At 41.2% G+C, this 16,499-nt stretch overlaps 1 protein-coding gene across 1 annotated transcript in view; it reads left to right on the top strand.

The window, feature by feature from the left end:
* Positions 1 to 16,499, top strand: part of LOC117826783 (histone-lysine N-methyltransferase 2C-like) — a 79,962-nt gene that overhangs the window by 26,356 nt on the left and 37,107 nt on the right. The window contains exons 6-14 of the mRNA XM_034703122.1: positions 371 to 480; positions 622 to 731; positions 1,501 to 1,663; positions 1,807 to 1,978; positions 3,266 to 3,380; positions 7,624 to 7,799; positions 7,952 to 8,325; positions 14,447 to 14,524; positions 14,742 to 15,463. Of these exons, the coding sequence (XP_034559013.1) occupies positions 371 to 480; positions 622 to 731; positions 1,501 to 1,663; positions 1,807 to 1,978; positions 3,266 to 3,380; positions 7,624 to 7,799; positions 7,952 to 8,325; positions 14,447 to 14,524; positions 14,742 to 15,463 (2,020 nt within the window). The remainder of the gene's footprint in view (positions 1 to 370; positions 481 to 621; positions 732 to 1,500; positions 1,664 to 1,806; positions 1,979 to 3,265; positions 3,381 to 7,623; positions 7,800 to 7,951; positions 8,326 to 14,446; positions 14,525 to 14,741; positions 15,464 to 16,499) is intronic.

The following is a 16,499-nucleotide window of genomic DNA, read 5'->3' as shown; positions in this document are numbered from 1 at the left end:
CAGCTCACTAGTTCAAGCCAGGGACTGGGGGAAACACATCCTTTTCAACAGATTTTATGAGACAGAACAGCCAGCCTCTTGTGCACACACCAAACAAGATGGCCCTCTTCTTCTTCCTCCTCCTCCTCCTCTTCTCCCTCCTCCCCCTCCTCCCCCACAGCCTTTTTATTTGCACTCTAACATTTTCCCCCAGCTAGTTCTCTGTCTTCGCATCTCTGCCTTTGTAAAAAAACTGCACATTATCCTGCAGCTTTATGCCTCTACTCTCGATTCATTCCTAAGTTGATTCTCGCTGTCTATTTCCTGCATAACATATCTGTTAGCTCTCCTTCTAATGTTGTTTCTCTGCACACCTTTTTCTTTGTTTTAGTGGGTCTGAAGGTTGTGAAGAAGAACCGGACCCAGTGAGTCGATTTTGGGATGAGCTCTCTCATGTTGGCCTTCCACAAGATCTTAATGTCCAGTCTCTCTTTGAGTCAGGTAAGATCAACACACTTGTATGTTATCTCTTTCAGGGGGAGTTGATACTCTCCTATTATGTCAATGCAGAATTTGCAAAAGACATTCCATTTGATTCTAATCTTTCGTTAACATAATGATTGCTACTTTCTATAATTTCAGGGCAATGCTGGGCACATCAGAGTTGTGCCTTGTGGTCCGAAGGTGTTTGTGAGGGCGAGGGACAATCTCTGCTTAATGTGGACAGAGCCATTGACTCAGGGAGCACAAAGGTGAGTCATGGGAGAACATCTGAGGACTAATAGGTGTTAACACCATCTTAATGTGTTGGGGCAGCAGGGAGGGACTGCTTCAGTGAGGCACAGCAAAGCTGATGGATCAGACTGGCTGGTAAAGGTCGGCCCGGCAGCGTGGATCTCTCAGCTGTGAAATGGAAAAGGTCACGCCACTCAACGGAGCTGAGCTCCCATGGCAGCTTAGCTCCCAGTGTTAGCGGCAGCACAGCTCACAGCCCTTCGATTGCATTTGCAGCCCATTGGTTGTGTAGCCCATCAGCAAGTCTTCCACTTGATCTCCAGAGTGGCTATTAGTGCACACTTATAGAACTGAGAGAAAGGGGATGCATGAGGCTCTGTCATGAGCGTGATCATCAGGGGCCAAATACAGGGTTTAAACAGGGGTTTGATCCTAAACTGAGAAATCCAATGACTACTTTTCCTAAAGAGTCATTAAAGGATAAAAGACTGTCTTTAACATAAGCTGAGTCATTCATAAAACATGTAATAGACATGTTTTAGGCTTTGATGTTTCTGTCGCTGTTCAGGGACTTTATTAATTATAGTTGCAGATGAAGACATTTCAGACATATTTGATGATCCATCCCTCTCTCCCTCTCTCTCTCTCTCTCTCTATCTCTCTATCTCTCTCCCTCTCTCTCTCTCTCTCTCTCTCTCTCTCTCTCTCTCTCTCTCTCTCTCTCTCTCTCTCTCTCTCTCTCTCTCTATCTCTCTATCTCTCTATCTCTCTATCTGTCTCTTGCAGCACTGTGCATACTGTAAGCGCCTTGGAGCATCCATTAAGTGCTGTGCTGAAGGATGTGCTCAACTCTACCATTACCCCTGTGCGGGGGCAGCTGGGACCTTTCAGGATAACAGGAGTCTGTCACTCCTCTGCCCAGAGCACAGTGAATTGGCCATGCACAAATGTAAGTTAAGCTAAATATGATTTAAACGAGTAAAAGCTTTATTGAGGATAGAATAACATTGTTTCCATTCTATCATTGATGCTTTATTGTCTTTCTGATTTTTCTTGACCAAAATCCTGTTTCTTTCAATTTCCCGCCCTCAGTTCCAGATGATATGAATTGCGCACTATGTGACAGCCCAGGGGACGTACTGGACCAGCTCTTCTGCACCAGTTGTGGTCAGCATTACCACGGGATATGCCTGGACATGGCCGTGACCCCTCTAAGGAGGGCAGGATGGCAGTGCCCCGAATGCAAAATCTGCCAGACATGCAAGTGAGTAATCCCACCCCCCCTGCCTAAATAATATATCTCAGTCTGAACGTTTCTGTGCTCTCTAGCTTTTCGTTCCCTTTTCGTCTTGCTGAATTTCTCTATAGCTACCAGGCATGCTGCTTACTGCTGGTTTGTTTACCAGTGGGGCTTGTGAGGAGCTAACTGAATGTTGCACCCTGAAGCTCAGTCTTGTAACCTTTGACCTTATTTAAACAGCACAGGAGCTTAACCAGGCCTGTTTGCCTTCGGTGAACACTGCCCATTGAACTTTCTGCTTCAGATTTACATAGAAGAACCCCAGCAGCATGTTTTTACTGCATCACATGGTGTTTTTCAAGATGAGGATGAGAATTCATGATTTATTATCACAAACTTTGCTGGTAGTTCTGACTTGCCCCTCCAACTGTTTATTTTTACAACAATACATATTTTTACTGACTGTAAATAACAAGACTTTTAGTTTGGAAGCTAAATCCATTTTAAATGATAAATGTAGTATTACTGGAAGAAGATATAACTCAGTCTCATCCTGTAAACTGCCTTTTGTTTGTTTACAGTACACTGCTTTTTTACAGCCAATTCTCAAGACTAATTCTTACTCATTTCCAGTCTTAAAATGAGTAATTTGCAGCCCACACATACTGTGACGCACAACTACATGCCAGCAGGTCTCTCTACTGGGTTCATCTTTTAGCATGACAAAAGTTACCCTTGGAAAATACTTTTTGTTTGACTAAAAAAACAATGAAACATAGTGCTGCTTTGATGAATCCAATGCTCAGCAGTCAATCGTCCTGATGTTAATCCAGTAAACAAGCAGCTTGGGGTACAATATTTAAGTGTTGGTGAAATACTTAAATATGAGGAAAAAAAAACCTCTATTTAAAAAAAACCAATATAAGGTCAGTATTGGTTATTGTAGGAGAAGGCTGGTTATGTATTTTACTTTATGTATTCATGAATTCTGTCACTTCATTGCAAATGGAATTGATATTCACCATGAGACTGATAGCCAATTCAGTTGTAATATCAGACCAGTTCAAAGAAAGGATTGAAAGTTTCTCAAAAAAAATACTCCTGCTGCAAGAATCAAAGGATATCAAAGAGCTCAGCTAAGAAGTTAAAAAGCATGAAAAAGTAATTGTTCTAGAAACCTCTTTAGAAATCATATTTTTGATAATCCTTGTAATGTCTGTACAGAAAATCCAGGGTAGCATTTTATATTATATGAGCAGTGTATCCAAGTGTTCTACTGTCTTGCTTATACAGCCGCCTCTGTGTTTGTAGGAACCCAGGGGAGGACACTAAAATGTTGGTGTGTGACATGTGTGACAAAGGCTACCACACCTTCTGTCTGTTACCTGCTATGGACTCTCTGCCCACCAACGGCTGGAGATGTAAGGTAAGAAAGACCTCATGATGCTGGACTAATTATTTAATACAGGGAAATATTCAGGTTATTCCTGCTGGCAATTTAAGTGTACACAACAATCCCATTTGTTGTTTCCAGCAGGGATGAAGCACATTATTTCATAACACAACTGTATGTTCTATTGGAAATAATTTGGGATATGAGTCTTTGCTCTGGTATAAATGTCTACCACCCTTGAGCAAGTGACTTTTTTGGTGGTGTGTAGCTTTGCATCCTGTGGTGAAGTGACTCACACTTGCTGATCTTTCAAAGGCTGCAGTTTGGCCTCAGTGCTGTGGGTAAGCATATTGTTGATGCGTGTGCATCTCAATCACACACATCCCCTGAGCGCAGCTCCGCCCTACATCGCCCAACAGGGTAAATGGTGTTCTTGTCACTCAGGCGGCAGGTTAACCCAATCTGTTCCCGCGGTTGGATGAGGCCGCAGCAATAGAGCCAGCAGGAGACAATAGGTCTTCACACTTGGCTTCTCTATCTGACTCAGCACAGGAGGAACACACCCTACCCACTCGCTCCTCTTGAGCGCTCACTACAGACCCCTGTCCCATCTTAGACTCTCAGACATCTGGTGTGGGTGCAGTTGTCTTGCAGCAGCTCACCCCAAAGAAAAAGTCTTTAGTTTCAATACTCTGCCATGTTCCTGTGGAGGTTTTCTGTCTGTTGAGTGTCTAGTTTGTCTATCGCACAAAAAAAACACTGAACTGCAGAGAGAACACATTTTTAATGAACGATTGGAAATGGCTGTCAACTGGGTATGTGTGCATCAAGTTTATTGAACAGTTAACGGTTGTCACCTTCACTAGTTGATACCAGAATTACTAGTCAATTGAACAAATTACGCATATTTTTTTATTGTAAGCCCTTAATGCCGATCCATGTTGTGTTTAAGCTGCAGTGAAGCCACGTGGCACTATCCCATGCTACAGCTCCGGTTAATGGCCGCTTCCACAATGCTGTAACGCTCTATTGTCGGGACATAGACAAGCACAGATGACACATAGCATCTTGTGGCATGGCTCAGTTTGTCAGTATTTCGATCTAGAAGATGGAGATCAATTTGTATGTAGGCAGTGTGTGATTTAAACTTGTATAACAACTCAACCGGAGCAATGTGTAACCAGCACAGCCATGCAGACGTTAACCTGCAAGGAGGACTGAAGGCTAGAAGTGCTAGCGGTGTTATTGTTAGCCACACTCAGCAAACCAATTAGACATTGTTTACCCTCAGGCTCAGTAATCCCTGTTTAGCCGTGTTAAATAAATCGTGCTCTAATTTAAAGTTTTCAGTGAGTGTTCTCTCACCTTCAGACTCATTGGTTTGTCTGAATTATTATTATTATTTTTTTTTGAAATACTGCATTTATAGCTTTTTCAGAAGACATAGAACATTCAGAAGGTTAACAAAGAAGAACAATACCCCCCCTCCCCCATCCCAACACACACAAAACTGAAAAACAAACAAACAAAAACAAACAAAAAACACACACATCATCTGTGTAGTACTCCCATATTACATATTGCTATGGTCATCCTTTTGTGCAATTATATTGTGTGATTAAAAGGCAAAGGCATTGAGGTGTCATGTGGGTCCTCTAAGAACCGTGATGTAGTCAAGGAAGGGCTGCCATATCTGTTTGAATCTGGTTGTTTTGTCCAACAACTCATATCTGATCCTCTTCATATATAAGGTACTGGAGAATTCTGTTAGACAGTCCTCAAAGCAGGGTGGTCCCTCCTTGTTGCAAACTTTTAGAATCATTTTTTTGGTTTGTCTGAATTTTTTATTCCTTTTCAAACAACTAGGGCATGATTTGCTTCGGAATCAGAAAATACCTATGGTCAGAATAATGAGTCTTTATTTTTTTTCTACCATCTTAAAATCTGTCATTTGATCATTTTGTTACAAACCAAAATATTATAAGATTTCTATAAGCTTTTTTTTTTATTTCTCATGATCTTCATATTAGATGGCTTCAGTTTGAAGTGTATCCTGTCTGGACTGAGCTATATTATCTAGTCTAGGGATTCTCAAATGGGGGTACGTGGGAGTACTGCAAGGGGTACATGACAAATGTAAAAAAAGAGGAAAAGAAAAAGTTGCATCACAACAAATAAAAAAATTAAAAAATCTGATTTAAAAACAACTTTATCAACAGCATTTAATTTTTATTTAAATGCAACATCAAATAGGGCAATATTTCCAAATTGAGCATATTCATTCATAACATTAATTTTTTGTAAAACCCCTTGGACCAGACGGCCTTCGTCTGTTGACGTCAATTGTTCAGCGAGCGATCACGTACATTTGAATGCTATTAAAAGTGCGGCCAGGAGGATAATTGACAATGGACAGGTGGTTGAAGTGCTTCTTGTTTGACAGAGATAAATCGGTGTGCTCCTTGGGCCATCAAAGGTACTAGCTGCCTTAATCTTTAATTATTTCTGAAAAATACAGGATGATAAACCGACTAGATCTATACAGGGCCAAATGGGGGAGATACATTGATCTCATCACGAGACCATAGAACTTAATCGAGTTAAGAGCTACCCTTTTAATTTTGTTTTATTGATATAATAATTTAGGTTGATCAACCCCAACGAACCCTGAATGAAAAAATGTAAAATCCTGCAAACCATCTAAATGGAACAAACTGGTCTAATTCTGCCTGGTGATGTAGACTTACAGACCCCTGTATTTTGATGATTATACTACAATCTGTAAATAGTAGACAAAACATTTTATGTTCAAGCGTGCGTACCTCTCTTTAAGTTACATACTGTTATCATTAGTATTTAATTTTACTGTTAGTGTTATTATTTTTATTTATATACATAGTCACTTGTCTATTTGTAATCTTATTCCTTTGTTTCTGTCTGACTGATTACTTTGTCGTCATTGTGAATTGTCCTGTGTGGATAATGTGTCCCGTCAGTTATTGTGTGAAAATGTGAAAACTAATAAAAAACTGTGATCATAAAAAAAAATTATTTCTGAAAAATATTGCACTACAAAAGTATATAATTTATGTCATCTTTCATTTCAATGTTATTATGACACTGTAAAACTCCATGCATATATTTATTCATGTTATTTTACCATATCCTGACATTTTTTCTCAGCTATACAAGGGGGTACTTGGCTGAAATTGTTTTTGAAAGGGGGTACAAGAGTCCAAAAAGTTTGAGAACCCCTGATCTAGTTCTGTCATTATGAGTATATTTTGCGAAAAGTTTCTCAACATTTAAATTGTATAAACTTATTTCATTTTATTTCAATTTGAACACCTCAACAAAATCTGAGTTTTGCAGTTATAGCTCACACCAAAGACTTTTTTCTCTATATATTTCTTTTTGTCTAAGTGTGTGTCATATGATATTTGGTGCATGAAAAGAAGGGTCTCGAGCTGTGTCATGAAGGCTTTGTCAAAGTGTTGGCAGCCTCTCTTCATTACCAGCATGAGCAAAATACTCCAAAAGCTGTTTAAAAAGAACAGCAGCACTTCAGAGGCCTGCCACTGAAATAGACGCCAGATGAACACGTTTTTAACTCACAGCGGCTCTGCCTGCTGGTGCACGCTGTCATTGTGGATATCTCATCAAAAAATACTGGCTGCCATGTATTTGCTTGTGCAACTCAGTGGCTCTGGTGCTCACAGCCCTGTGCTCAAACTGTTCTAGTGCTTTTTTTGAAGAGCAGTGGGACTTTTGTCAGCTTGCAAAGCTGTGCTCCATGTTTGGATTAATGGCAACCTGCTTTGATTTAAAGTGTCGGCCATTTGTAACTCTACTTGGCAGAATGTTGCAGCCAGTCATGAAGCTATGCAGCCAGAACTCGATTTATAGGATGCCAGTGTTTGAAAAGTTTGATTATTATAAGTCTAAAATAAGTGTAGTCAATATTTAAATGGTTGCACGGTTTTGTGGAAACCTATTGGTATTTATTGAAAGCAGGTGTGTTTAAATGATCCTTTAGTTGAACAAATTGTCTCATAAATCCATTTCATAAAGACCCATAAACACTGATGTTACATTTTCTGCTCTGCCTCATAAATTAAGCTGAAAAACCACAGGCCTGCAAATTTGGGGTCTTGACAGATATCATTCCCTATTTCCCAATTAATAGTGATGTACCAAAGCTGTATAGTAGTAACTGCACATATGACGTGAATGACTATCGGTGTTACATCACTAAAAGCCTCCTTTTGCTCCTCAGAACTGCAGAGTATGCATCCAATGTGGAACACGAAGCAGCAGGCAATGGCACCACACCAGCCTGCTGTGTGAGAACTGCATCCAAAACCAGGACCCTGCTCTGTGCTGTCCTACGTGTGCCTGCATCCTGGACCCTGAGCATCAAAAAGACTTAACTTTCTGCCAAACTTGTAAAAGGTACAGAGCATTTGTTTAAACCCTTGTCATTTTTGTCCATATTTTATTCCCGTTTATGTAACCCTAAACACTAGAAAAATGACTGTAGTAAATATGTCACATTTTAAGATCTCAGAGAGCGATTCCTTAACATTCCTGTGCACTTCTTTCAGATGGTTACACCTGGAGTGCGAGCGTCAGAACTCAGGCCAAGCAGAAATCCACCCCAGAGAAGACTATGTTTGTTCCAACTGCAGGTCTCCTGCTGCAGAGCAGCCGCTACAGGCAGAGGATATGGACACCGGCCCAGAGCTCAGCCCTCAGCCAGCCTCCATGCACACAGACTCTGAGACTGGCCTACAGCTGGCTAAAAAGCACACGGACCTAGAACCTGGCACTCAGCTGCCTCCTGAAATGCACAATGACCCCAAACCGGAATTACTCGCTGTTCCATTGCACTCAGATCCAGAGCCTGTTCAGGCTACCGTCCAGGAGGAGAAGCTGGCCACGTCAGCCCAGAAGCCTGGTGGGTCTTTGTTCCAAAAAGGTTAGATTATACACTGGGAGTTGACTGCTCAGATCTCTATCCTCGTATTATCTTGAAGTCTTTATTTCCCTCTATACTCAAGAGCCTCTCCTGAGAATCCAATCTGTTTTATCAACATATTAATCATATCTTGTTATCGCAAGGATGAGCCAAGAATGTTTCTCTTTTGATTTTACAAAACCGTACACACAGGGACCAGGTTATGTTATTGAAAATGAAAGCGTATCTTTGTAGTTCAGGGTCCTCTCATTCAGCCTCCAGCCATGCAGAAGGACTTGAAAGTTTTGGCCATGCAACACAAAATTGGGCTGTAATGTCAGCACTGATGAAGTTTTGAAAGTCGCAGTTGTTGCAGATGAAAGGACTGGGAGTTGTTTGGACTAAGACCAGAGAGAAGCACTCCCTCTTTTATTTGGAGGATTTTCTGAGGACTCCCCAATAACCAGATGGTGTCCTACTAGCGGCAGATTAAAGCCAGTCCTTTGTCTTTGTAAGTTTTGTGTTTTAAAAATTAGGAGTACTTTGTTTGTCCCTCCTGTCTCCTGGGGAGGTGGTGTGTGCTGCCAGTATATAAGAATAGGAAGTTAATACTTTAGAGCAGCTTTTTCTTTAGGTTCACTCCAGTGCATAGCTCAGTGAAACTACACAGGAGCTGTGGCAGACTGGAGAGAGGCAGAGAATGCCATTTGAGACGGCTGCTTGTGCTTTCTATATATATATATATATATATATATATATATATATATATATATATATATATATATATATATATATATATATATATATATATATATTAGCTTTATGTTTGACTTGTAGTTAATTTGTTAACCTTGGACAAGGCGGAAGAAGTTGCTCAGGCAGTTAGACCATGTCTGGTATCTGTTATGAATCCGTGTCTGTACACGACAAGTACACGTGATGCTAATTCAAAGCCAGCAGTGTCCATCATGCAGGTGTATGACTGGATTCAGGATAGAAATTATGGGCATTTAGTCTGAATATTATAAGAATTGTGTTAAATTGTGGTTCCTTTTCATAGCTTTTAAGAGTGACTTAATGAGGTCTGACTAATCTTTAATAAACCCTAGCTCCTTAAGTGGAATGGCAAATCACAGAATGACTTTTGTGATTCACTCTGAATTCACAGTAACACACACCAAATAAGCACTGACCTATGAATGATTAACTTTGTGACAGACGAGCTTTTGCTGCTTTCAGAATTTCCCTGATGTTTGCATTTGTCTTCATCTCAGGGCCGTATGACTCCAAATATTTCATAAAACATCATGATTCATCATTTAGTTTCCCAGAGCTGCTTGAGTTTTGTCCCACAGACAGATGGGTTAGACTTTCAGGGTGTCTTGTTCTGTTTGTGTTGTCTCTATTTGCTGATGGACCACAGCCATGTGCACTGCATACTACTGACTTTAATGTAACTTAGCTTAGCTACTCTGAACCAGCTGATGGAAAGGCACCTTAAAGCGTTTTTCCACTGCAGGAACTTTACCCTGGAACTAGGGACTTTACCCCTGAACTACATGCATTTTGACCGGAGGAACCAGGGTCTAAATTTAGTTAAGGGGTAGATAATCTCCCCCCCTGAAAAGCCCCTGCTTTGGGGGTAGTACTTTTCAAAGGTCCTGGGACTTTGGATTGAATGTAACGGTGTTTGTGGAGTTTACACAGTTGTTGAAACACAGAGGGAGTTCCTGGGAATGCATACTAGTTTAGTTTTTTATTAAGATTTCAAAATATTATTTAATATACATTTTTTTCTCCATACGTCACTGGCATGATTTGCACCATCTACCCAGGACTTCAGCCCACAGTCAAAACGCAGACAACAGCGGGATCACAGGAACATTTTAGTTCAGGGTAGTAGTTCTAGGGGCTGAAAGACCCCAGAACTCTTGGTCGAAATGCACCTTTATTCACATTTTTGGGCTTTTTAATATTTGGCCTAATGCATACTTGGTATGAATTGAGTGCCTATATTTTGCATGCTGTACCAGTACTTTGACTTGGCTATGCTGGTACCTGTTTTATACAAAGCTCAAGGCTGCATCTATCACTCTGCTGTGTGTGAGTTCTGCCTGCAGTAGAGTTTCAGTGGAATCAACAGTGAGCTGGGGATGCTAGTGGTAGCTACGCTGCCCACTCTGTCTAGACAGCAGACTCCACTGGCAGGAGAGACTGGAAAGGAATAGCATGATGGTGATGTTATTAGATCCCCTGTTTGCAAACCTGCCTGGGAGCTACGCTGGCTCATTCATGAGTGCTCACACAGCAAGCTCTTCTCACTGTACACATGGGCTCTCATTTTACTAGCTGTTTCCTGTGGTCATGAACTGCTTCATCATTTGATGCAGCCGGCAATGCGATGCTTCTCTCTCTCTGTGGTTTCAAAGGCGTTTGGAGTGTACCTATATTTGGTATAAAGATTCGGGAGAATATTTCTAGAGCTTTATGTCTGGCACCTTAAAAAAAAAAGTCAAGCTACATGTGTCAGAACAATCTCTATCCTCAGGAAGATATCCTTTTTCAATATTGGTTAAACCTTCCTCAGCAGTCCAAACATGTAAAACTTTACTTTATATCTTGAAGTATATTTGATGTTAATGACTAAGTTGAGTAACATATGATATTGATTTTCATGCTGTTCTTATATTAACCTAGTTATTGCTGATATGTTCTTTAGACATTGTTTTGTGAGATCATGCATATGCTGCCAACTAGGGATGCATGATATTGGGTTTTTTGACGATATCCGATATGCCGATATTTTCAACTAGTTTTGCGGATTACCGATACCGATATTTTTTCCGCACGTCTATTTGCAGAGATCATCAATTCTCTTCTGTATCTGTATTATATTATCACATTTGTTATGTAATATTCATTTCTTGTGCAAAATAAGAAAAATACTTAATACTTAAAACTGAATATTTATTTATGACAATTGCTTTCAAACAAAATTCATACAAAAATATTCATCCTACTTAAAACTTGGATGATTCTCTCCCTGAGACAATCATAACAACACAACCAGGGCAACTTTGGCCAATTTCACATTTGACATAGTAAGTAAACCTAACCTCTGTTCACAGCGAACATGTGAAAAGTGCAACTGTACAGCATCCATCAATTATCTTGACCGCTTATCCCATTAGGGGTCAGGTCACCAGCCTATCACAGGGCTAACACAGAGAGACAGACAACCATTCACGCACACACTCACACCTATGGGCAATTAAGTGTGATCAATCAACCTGGCGAGCATGTTTATGGACTGTGGGAGGAAGCCAGAGTACCCGGAGAGAACCCATGCATGCACGGGGAGAACATGCAAACTCCACACAGAAAGGCACCTGCCCGGCCGGGGAACTGAACAGCAATTAAACCCAAATTAAATAAAATGGTTTACTCTTTGAAAGTAAATGTGCCTAAATTAGTCAGCTTCATGTACCTTACAGACTGCTGCTTAAATTCAAATTTAACTTAAAACATGAGCCCAACATGTGTGCAGCAGCCCATTATTTTATCGGTTAATTATATCGGCGGATATCGGCCAACATGCCGATATCCGATAGTTCATTTTAAAGCCAATATCGGCTGATACCGACAACGTGCCGATAATATCGTGCATCCCTACTGCAAACCGCCTATGCTTTTAATGTAATTAAAAGTCATTAAGTGGTCTTTTAGCATCCGCCAGGATTCTCCAGCACTCAGGGTTTAACAGCAGGCTATCTGTGACTCAACTGACAGATGCGGTCGGATCCGTTCTGTGACTGCGAGACAGACCCAAATTTAGTCCTCTGCTGCATTAATGAAAGCTGTGTACTTATCTCACCCATCACCTTATTCACTGTAGGAGATATAGGAAGCTTGGGGTTGATATGAATGAGTATGTGTGTTCAGCTTGGTCAATAGTTGAAGGCTGGAGATGGTTGGAGGGCCATCTCCTAATTGACTTTCTGGCATCGGCACCGGATGAGCACCTGCAAGCTGCACAGTCATGAGCCCAGAGCACACAGACCCTGGGATGTTGGTTGTCATGGTTACTCCCTTCCCTGGCAGAGATGCTTAGCAGGTGCATGTGTGTGTCAGGATCAGTGTGACATGGGAACTTGTGGATTGAAATGGGGGGTGCCTCGTTAAGACTAGGCTATCTGTACGGTCAGAGGCCCTCTGGCAGTGTATTGGCTCGGTGTGTGGATGCCTAATAGCCAGGGATGACTAGTTCTATTCATAGCAGACTAGTCAAATGCACTGTGGTCTATAATACAAAGCCAAATGGAGAGAGAGAATAGGAGACACTACAAAATCTAGCACAAATAGGAAGTTAAACTAGACATACTAAAAAAAATGATGAGGCAGTCTTTGTTAACGGCTTACCTTGTTTATTTTTTTAACGCAGCAAGACACAATGCCAATTCTGAATAACAGTTCGTTAAAAATAACTATGAAGATTAATCTTACATCCATATATTGTGGTTTTTTTTTTTACTTAAAGCTGGGGAAGGTAGTCAGATTTAGATACACTTTTTGTTATACTGGTTAAAATGATCTGTATGTCCTGATGGCAATCAATACATAATGTGTTTCTTAAAAAAGAGTGAAAAAGAGCTGCTATCTCCAGCCAGAGTAAACCTGGGAAAACGCCAACCAATCACCGACTTTAGGGTCCAATTTGTGAAACCAATCATATCCTGTCCTTCCATTCTGCCCGCCCCCTGTGCGTACAATTCCCCGGCGTGCACTCCCCGTCCCCTGCCTCTGCTTCCCCTGACTCTATTTACTGCCCCTCCCACTCGACCTCGGGCCTGTCCCCTCTGACCCGATGAGGTGCTTTACTCAGGACTGTAGTCCGGATCAGAGTCTAAAAAGCTCTCACCACGGGGGCTCTGACAAGCAAAAGAATTAATGACATTTAGTAAGTCCTACAGAAAATGTAAATGTAGTATTATAGCTTTTCTCCTGACATTGTGTCACAACTGGATAATGCTAGCATGACAGTTGTGAGTACGAACAATAGCCATGTTTGTTTGTGTTTTTAACTTTCACTATGACAATGTTTTGGTGTTTTCTTACCGCTGAGTGAGGCATGAGTTGACGTAGTGCAAAACACAAACAATGTGCTGAGGACCGGTTTTGAATCAGTTACGATCATATGGTCATGAATCAGCTGCGCTCGTGCATGTGAGCGTCATTTTGGAGGAGCTCCGAGGGGAGGGGGGGAGGGGTTAGACCAAGCGGCAACCTCCGGTCTAAAAATATGAGTCAATGCGGAAGTGTTAAAAGCTGCAGTTCATCGAGGATCCGCTTGAGGCTGGCTCCGGAAGTACCGGAAGTCACATACACATGAATGGGGAAAAGACAATCTTTGCAGCATTAATAAACATGTTTACAGCCTGGTACAAAAGATGAGTGTAGTCTGGATAGCTCATTTCTCGATGTCCTCTCACTGTGAGGGGGGTGAATTTTTTTCTAATTCGGCAATTTCAAAGATATTGAGATTACCAGTCTTCCAATGAGAGGCACAGCTGCCTGCAGGAACACTGCAGCTGTTGGCAAGGAGGCTCAAAGCCCGCCTCTTTACGTCACACTGGCTCGACAGAAGCAATATGGCTGCCGCAGCCGATTGGTCTCAAAACAGCTCTTCAGAAACAGATGGGTGACGTCACGGATACTACGTCCATATTTTTTTACAGTCTATGGGTTAGACGGAGTCCTGAGGAATTGCTACATTCAAATTCATGCTAGTTTTCCGTGACTACCACTAGGATTGTTGCCTACTTTCTTATCATTTCATGGAAAGCATTGTTGTTCGACTAAAGACAACAACCCTTAACTTAAAGTTGTTTGTTACTGTTGGTAAAGAAGATAAGTAAAATAATGGATCAATAAAATGGATGCAAGCAGAAGAATCTCTGTTATCTCAGTCTGTTTGATCACTAGGCATGAAAAACCCCTTTAGTCCCCTTTATTTCTTCTCTGATACCTTTCTCTAAACACTGTGTCAAATCTACTCAGAGTCTTAGTTTTTGTTAGAAATGTATGGTATGTATGTACATTTATTTAAGATCATGTTATTGATGTCACATTCTCTTGATTGCAGAAGTCTCAGTGGAAGCAGACGTTGAAAGGATGGTTACCGAAATGTCTGTCAACAAAATCCTAACAGAATTCAAACCAGGTTTGTACACTCATCCTGTTTATTCAGTGCTTAATCTTCATTGAGTAACCTCTCATTGAGTGAAACTGTGTAAACAGGTTGTAATATAAATGTCATGTAGAATTGTATGGAAGAAGCCTTTGATTGATGGCATCATTATTTCTTTTTTGATATCCTGAAACTTGAAAACAATCATAATAACACTTTTCTTTTGACCACTTTTTCTTTCCTCCTACAGAAACTAAACCAGCAGCTACAGTCCAGTCTACAGAGAGTCCTGTGTCTTTGGGGACTCTCAGGCCGGAGTCTGAGTCTTGTCCAGCCCAGCTCTCGATGGAGACACTACAGACACAGGATACCACTTTACAAGTTAAGCCAGCAAAGACAGAGGCCTGCCCTGAGCAGGACATCGCCAACCCCAGCACAAAGGATTTTAAGGCCATCATCTCAACCACCAAAGAACAAAGTACTGCATCAGTATCTTACACGGACCAACCAATGGAGGTGTCACTCCCCCAGCCTTTGAGTATGGATGTAGTCAGGGCTTCTTTTCTGGAGAGTGCTCCAAAAGAACCTAACATGGAGAGGAGTGAGGGTATTTTTCTTAGGAACCTGGCAGAGACTGTTAAGCCCTCAGCCTCTCATACATCAGAGGAGATGTACGCTACACCGGAGAGCAAGCCTAATCTGTCACTTTCCAGCCTGTCTACAGAGGAAAAACCACACAAGACATGCGTGGAGAGGTTGGCTGAAATGGTCTCGTCTCCCTGCCATTCCTCCCCTCTGGCTCGAGGGATGTCTCCCAGAGAAACACTCCAGACCCAGATCCTACCTTCACTGGGCGACCACAGCAGTCTAATACCCACCACCACGCTTATACCGCTCACCCCGAAGATTGGAATGGGGAAACCAGCCATCACAAAGAGGAAGTTCTCTCCTGGGAGGCCGCGTGTCAAACAGGTAGGAAGCTTGACATCATATCAGAGAGGAGCACTGATTTGTTTCATGTCACAGGCTGGGAGAGTGATGGAAGCAGAGACGGAGAGAGCGCATAGCACACCTAGGCTTCACATTGGTGGTGCTCAGAGCTGCTTGTGTGTGTGTGTGTGTGTAAAAGTGTCCTGTTGGCTCTGCTCTATGAAAGCAGATCAGGTTTTTGTTGGTTGATATGGGGCAAATAGTTTGGGATACTTCGTCAAGTATGTGAGTGATTATTCTCTTGGTCAAGTTTTACGTTGCCTAAGCTAGCAAAGCAGGAAGGCAATATGGTGATGGGTGTTCCTCTCAGCTCCCTGAGTCCTTATTCACATGTTTGTGCATCACATGACTATCTCATGAAGACCTCAGTTGAAGTATGTTTTTTTTTTCTATGATGTTTTTATGCCATGAACACCATTTACAGAGAGTCCTCACTAGGGTTGCAAAGGGGTGAAAAGTTTCCGGAAAGTTTCCATGGGAAGTTAAGCTGGGGAATTTGGGAAATATTCAAAATTGGAATTTACGGGAATTTAGTGGGAATTTAATGGAAAGGTATCATATCCGAGCATAAATATTTGTTTTGTTATAAGCAGACATCCATCCAAAATAATATAATTAAATCAGATTTACTTGTAAGTATAACTTTATCAAGTGTTAAATACTTTATTGAACAATTAATTATTTCATTGAAAAACAAAAACATGAATGTTGAGTTAAATATTACTCATCCCCCCGACCCAACCCATTCAAAAATGAACAAAAATCAATCCCAAAAAAGTCCCATTCAAAATGTTAAATGAAAAAAGCCCCTCACCCTCCAACAAAGTCCCATTCAACATGCAAATAAAAAGTGCATTTAGGGGGCGTGGTCTCAACAGCCCTGCAGTCAGCAGTGTGCAATGTGCATGTGATTGAGGAATAGCATAGATATTCAACTGTACTCGTATGAAATCTGGTTGTTTTAGTCAGGATTATGCTAAAATGTATTTTCCCCAACTATATTTAATTTCCCTATTAA

The sequence above is a fragment of the Notolabrus celidotus genome, chromosome 15 (assembly GCF_009762535.1).
Source record: "Notolabrus celidotus isolate fNotCel1 chromosome 15, fNotCel1.pri, whole genome shotgun sequence".
Classification (NCBI taxonomy): domain Eukaryota; kingdom Metazoa; phylum Chordata; class Actinopteri; order Labriformes; family Labridae; genus Notolabrus; species Notolabrus celidotus.
Note: the sequence above shows the minus strand (reverse complement) of the source record. Positions and strands in the feature narration are given on the sequence as shown.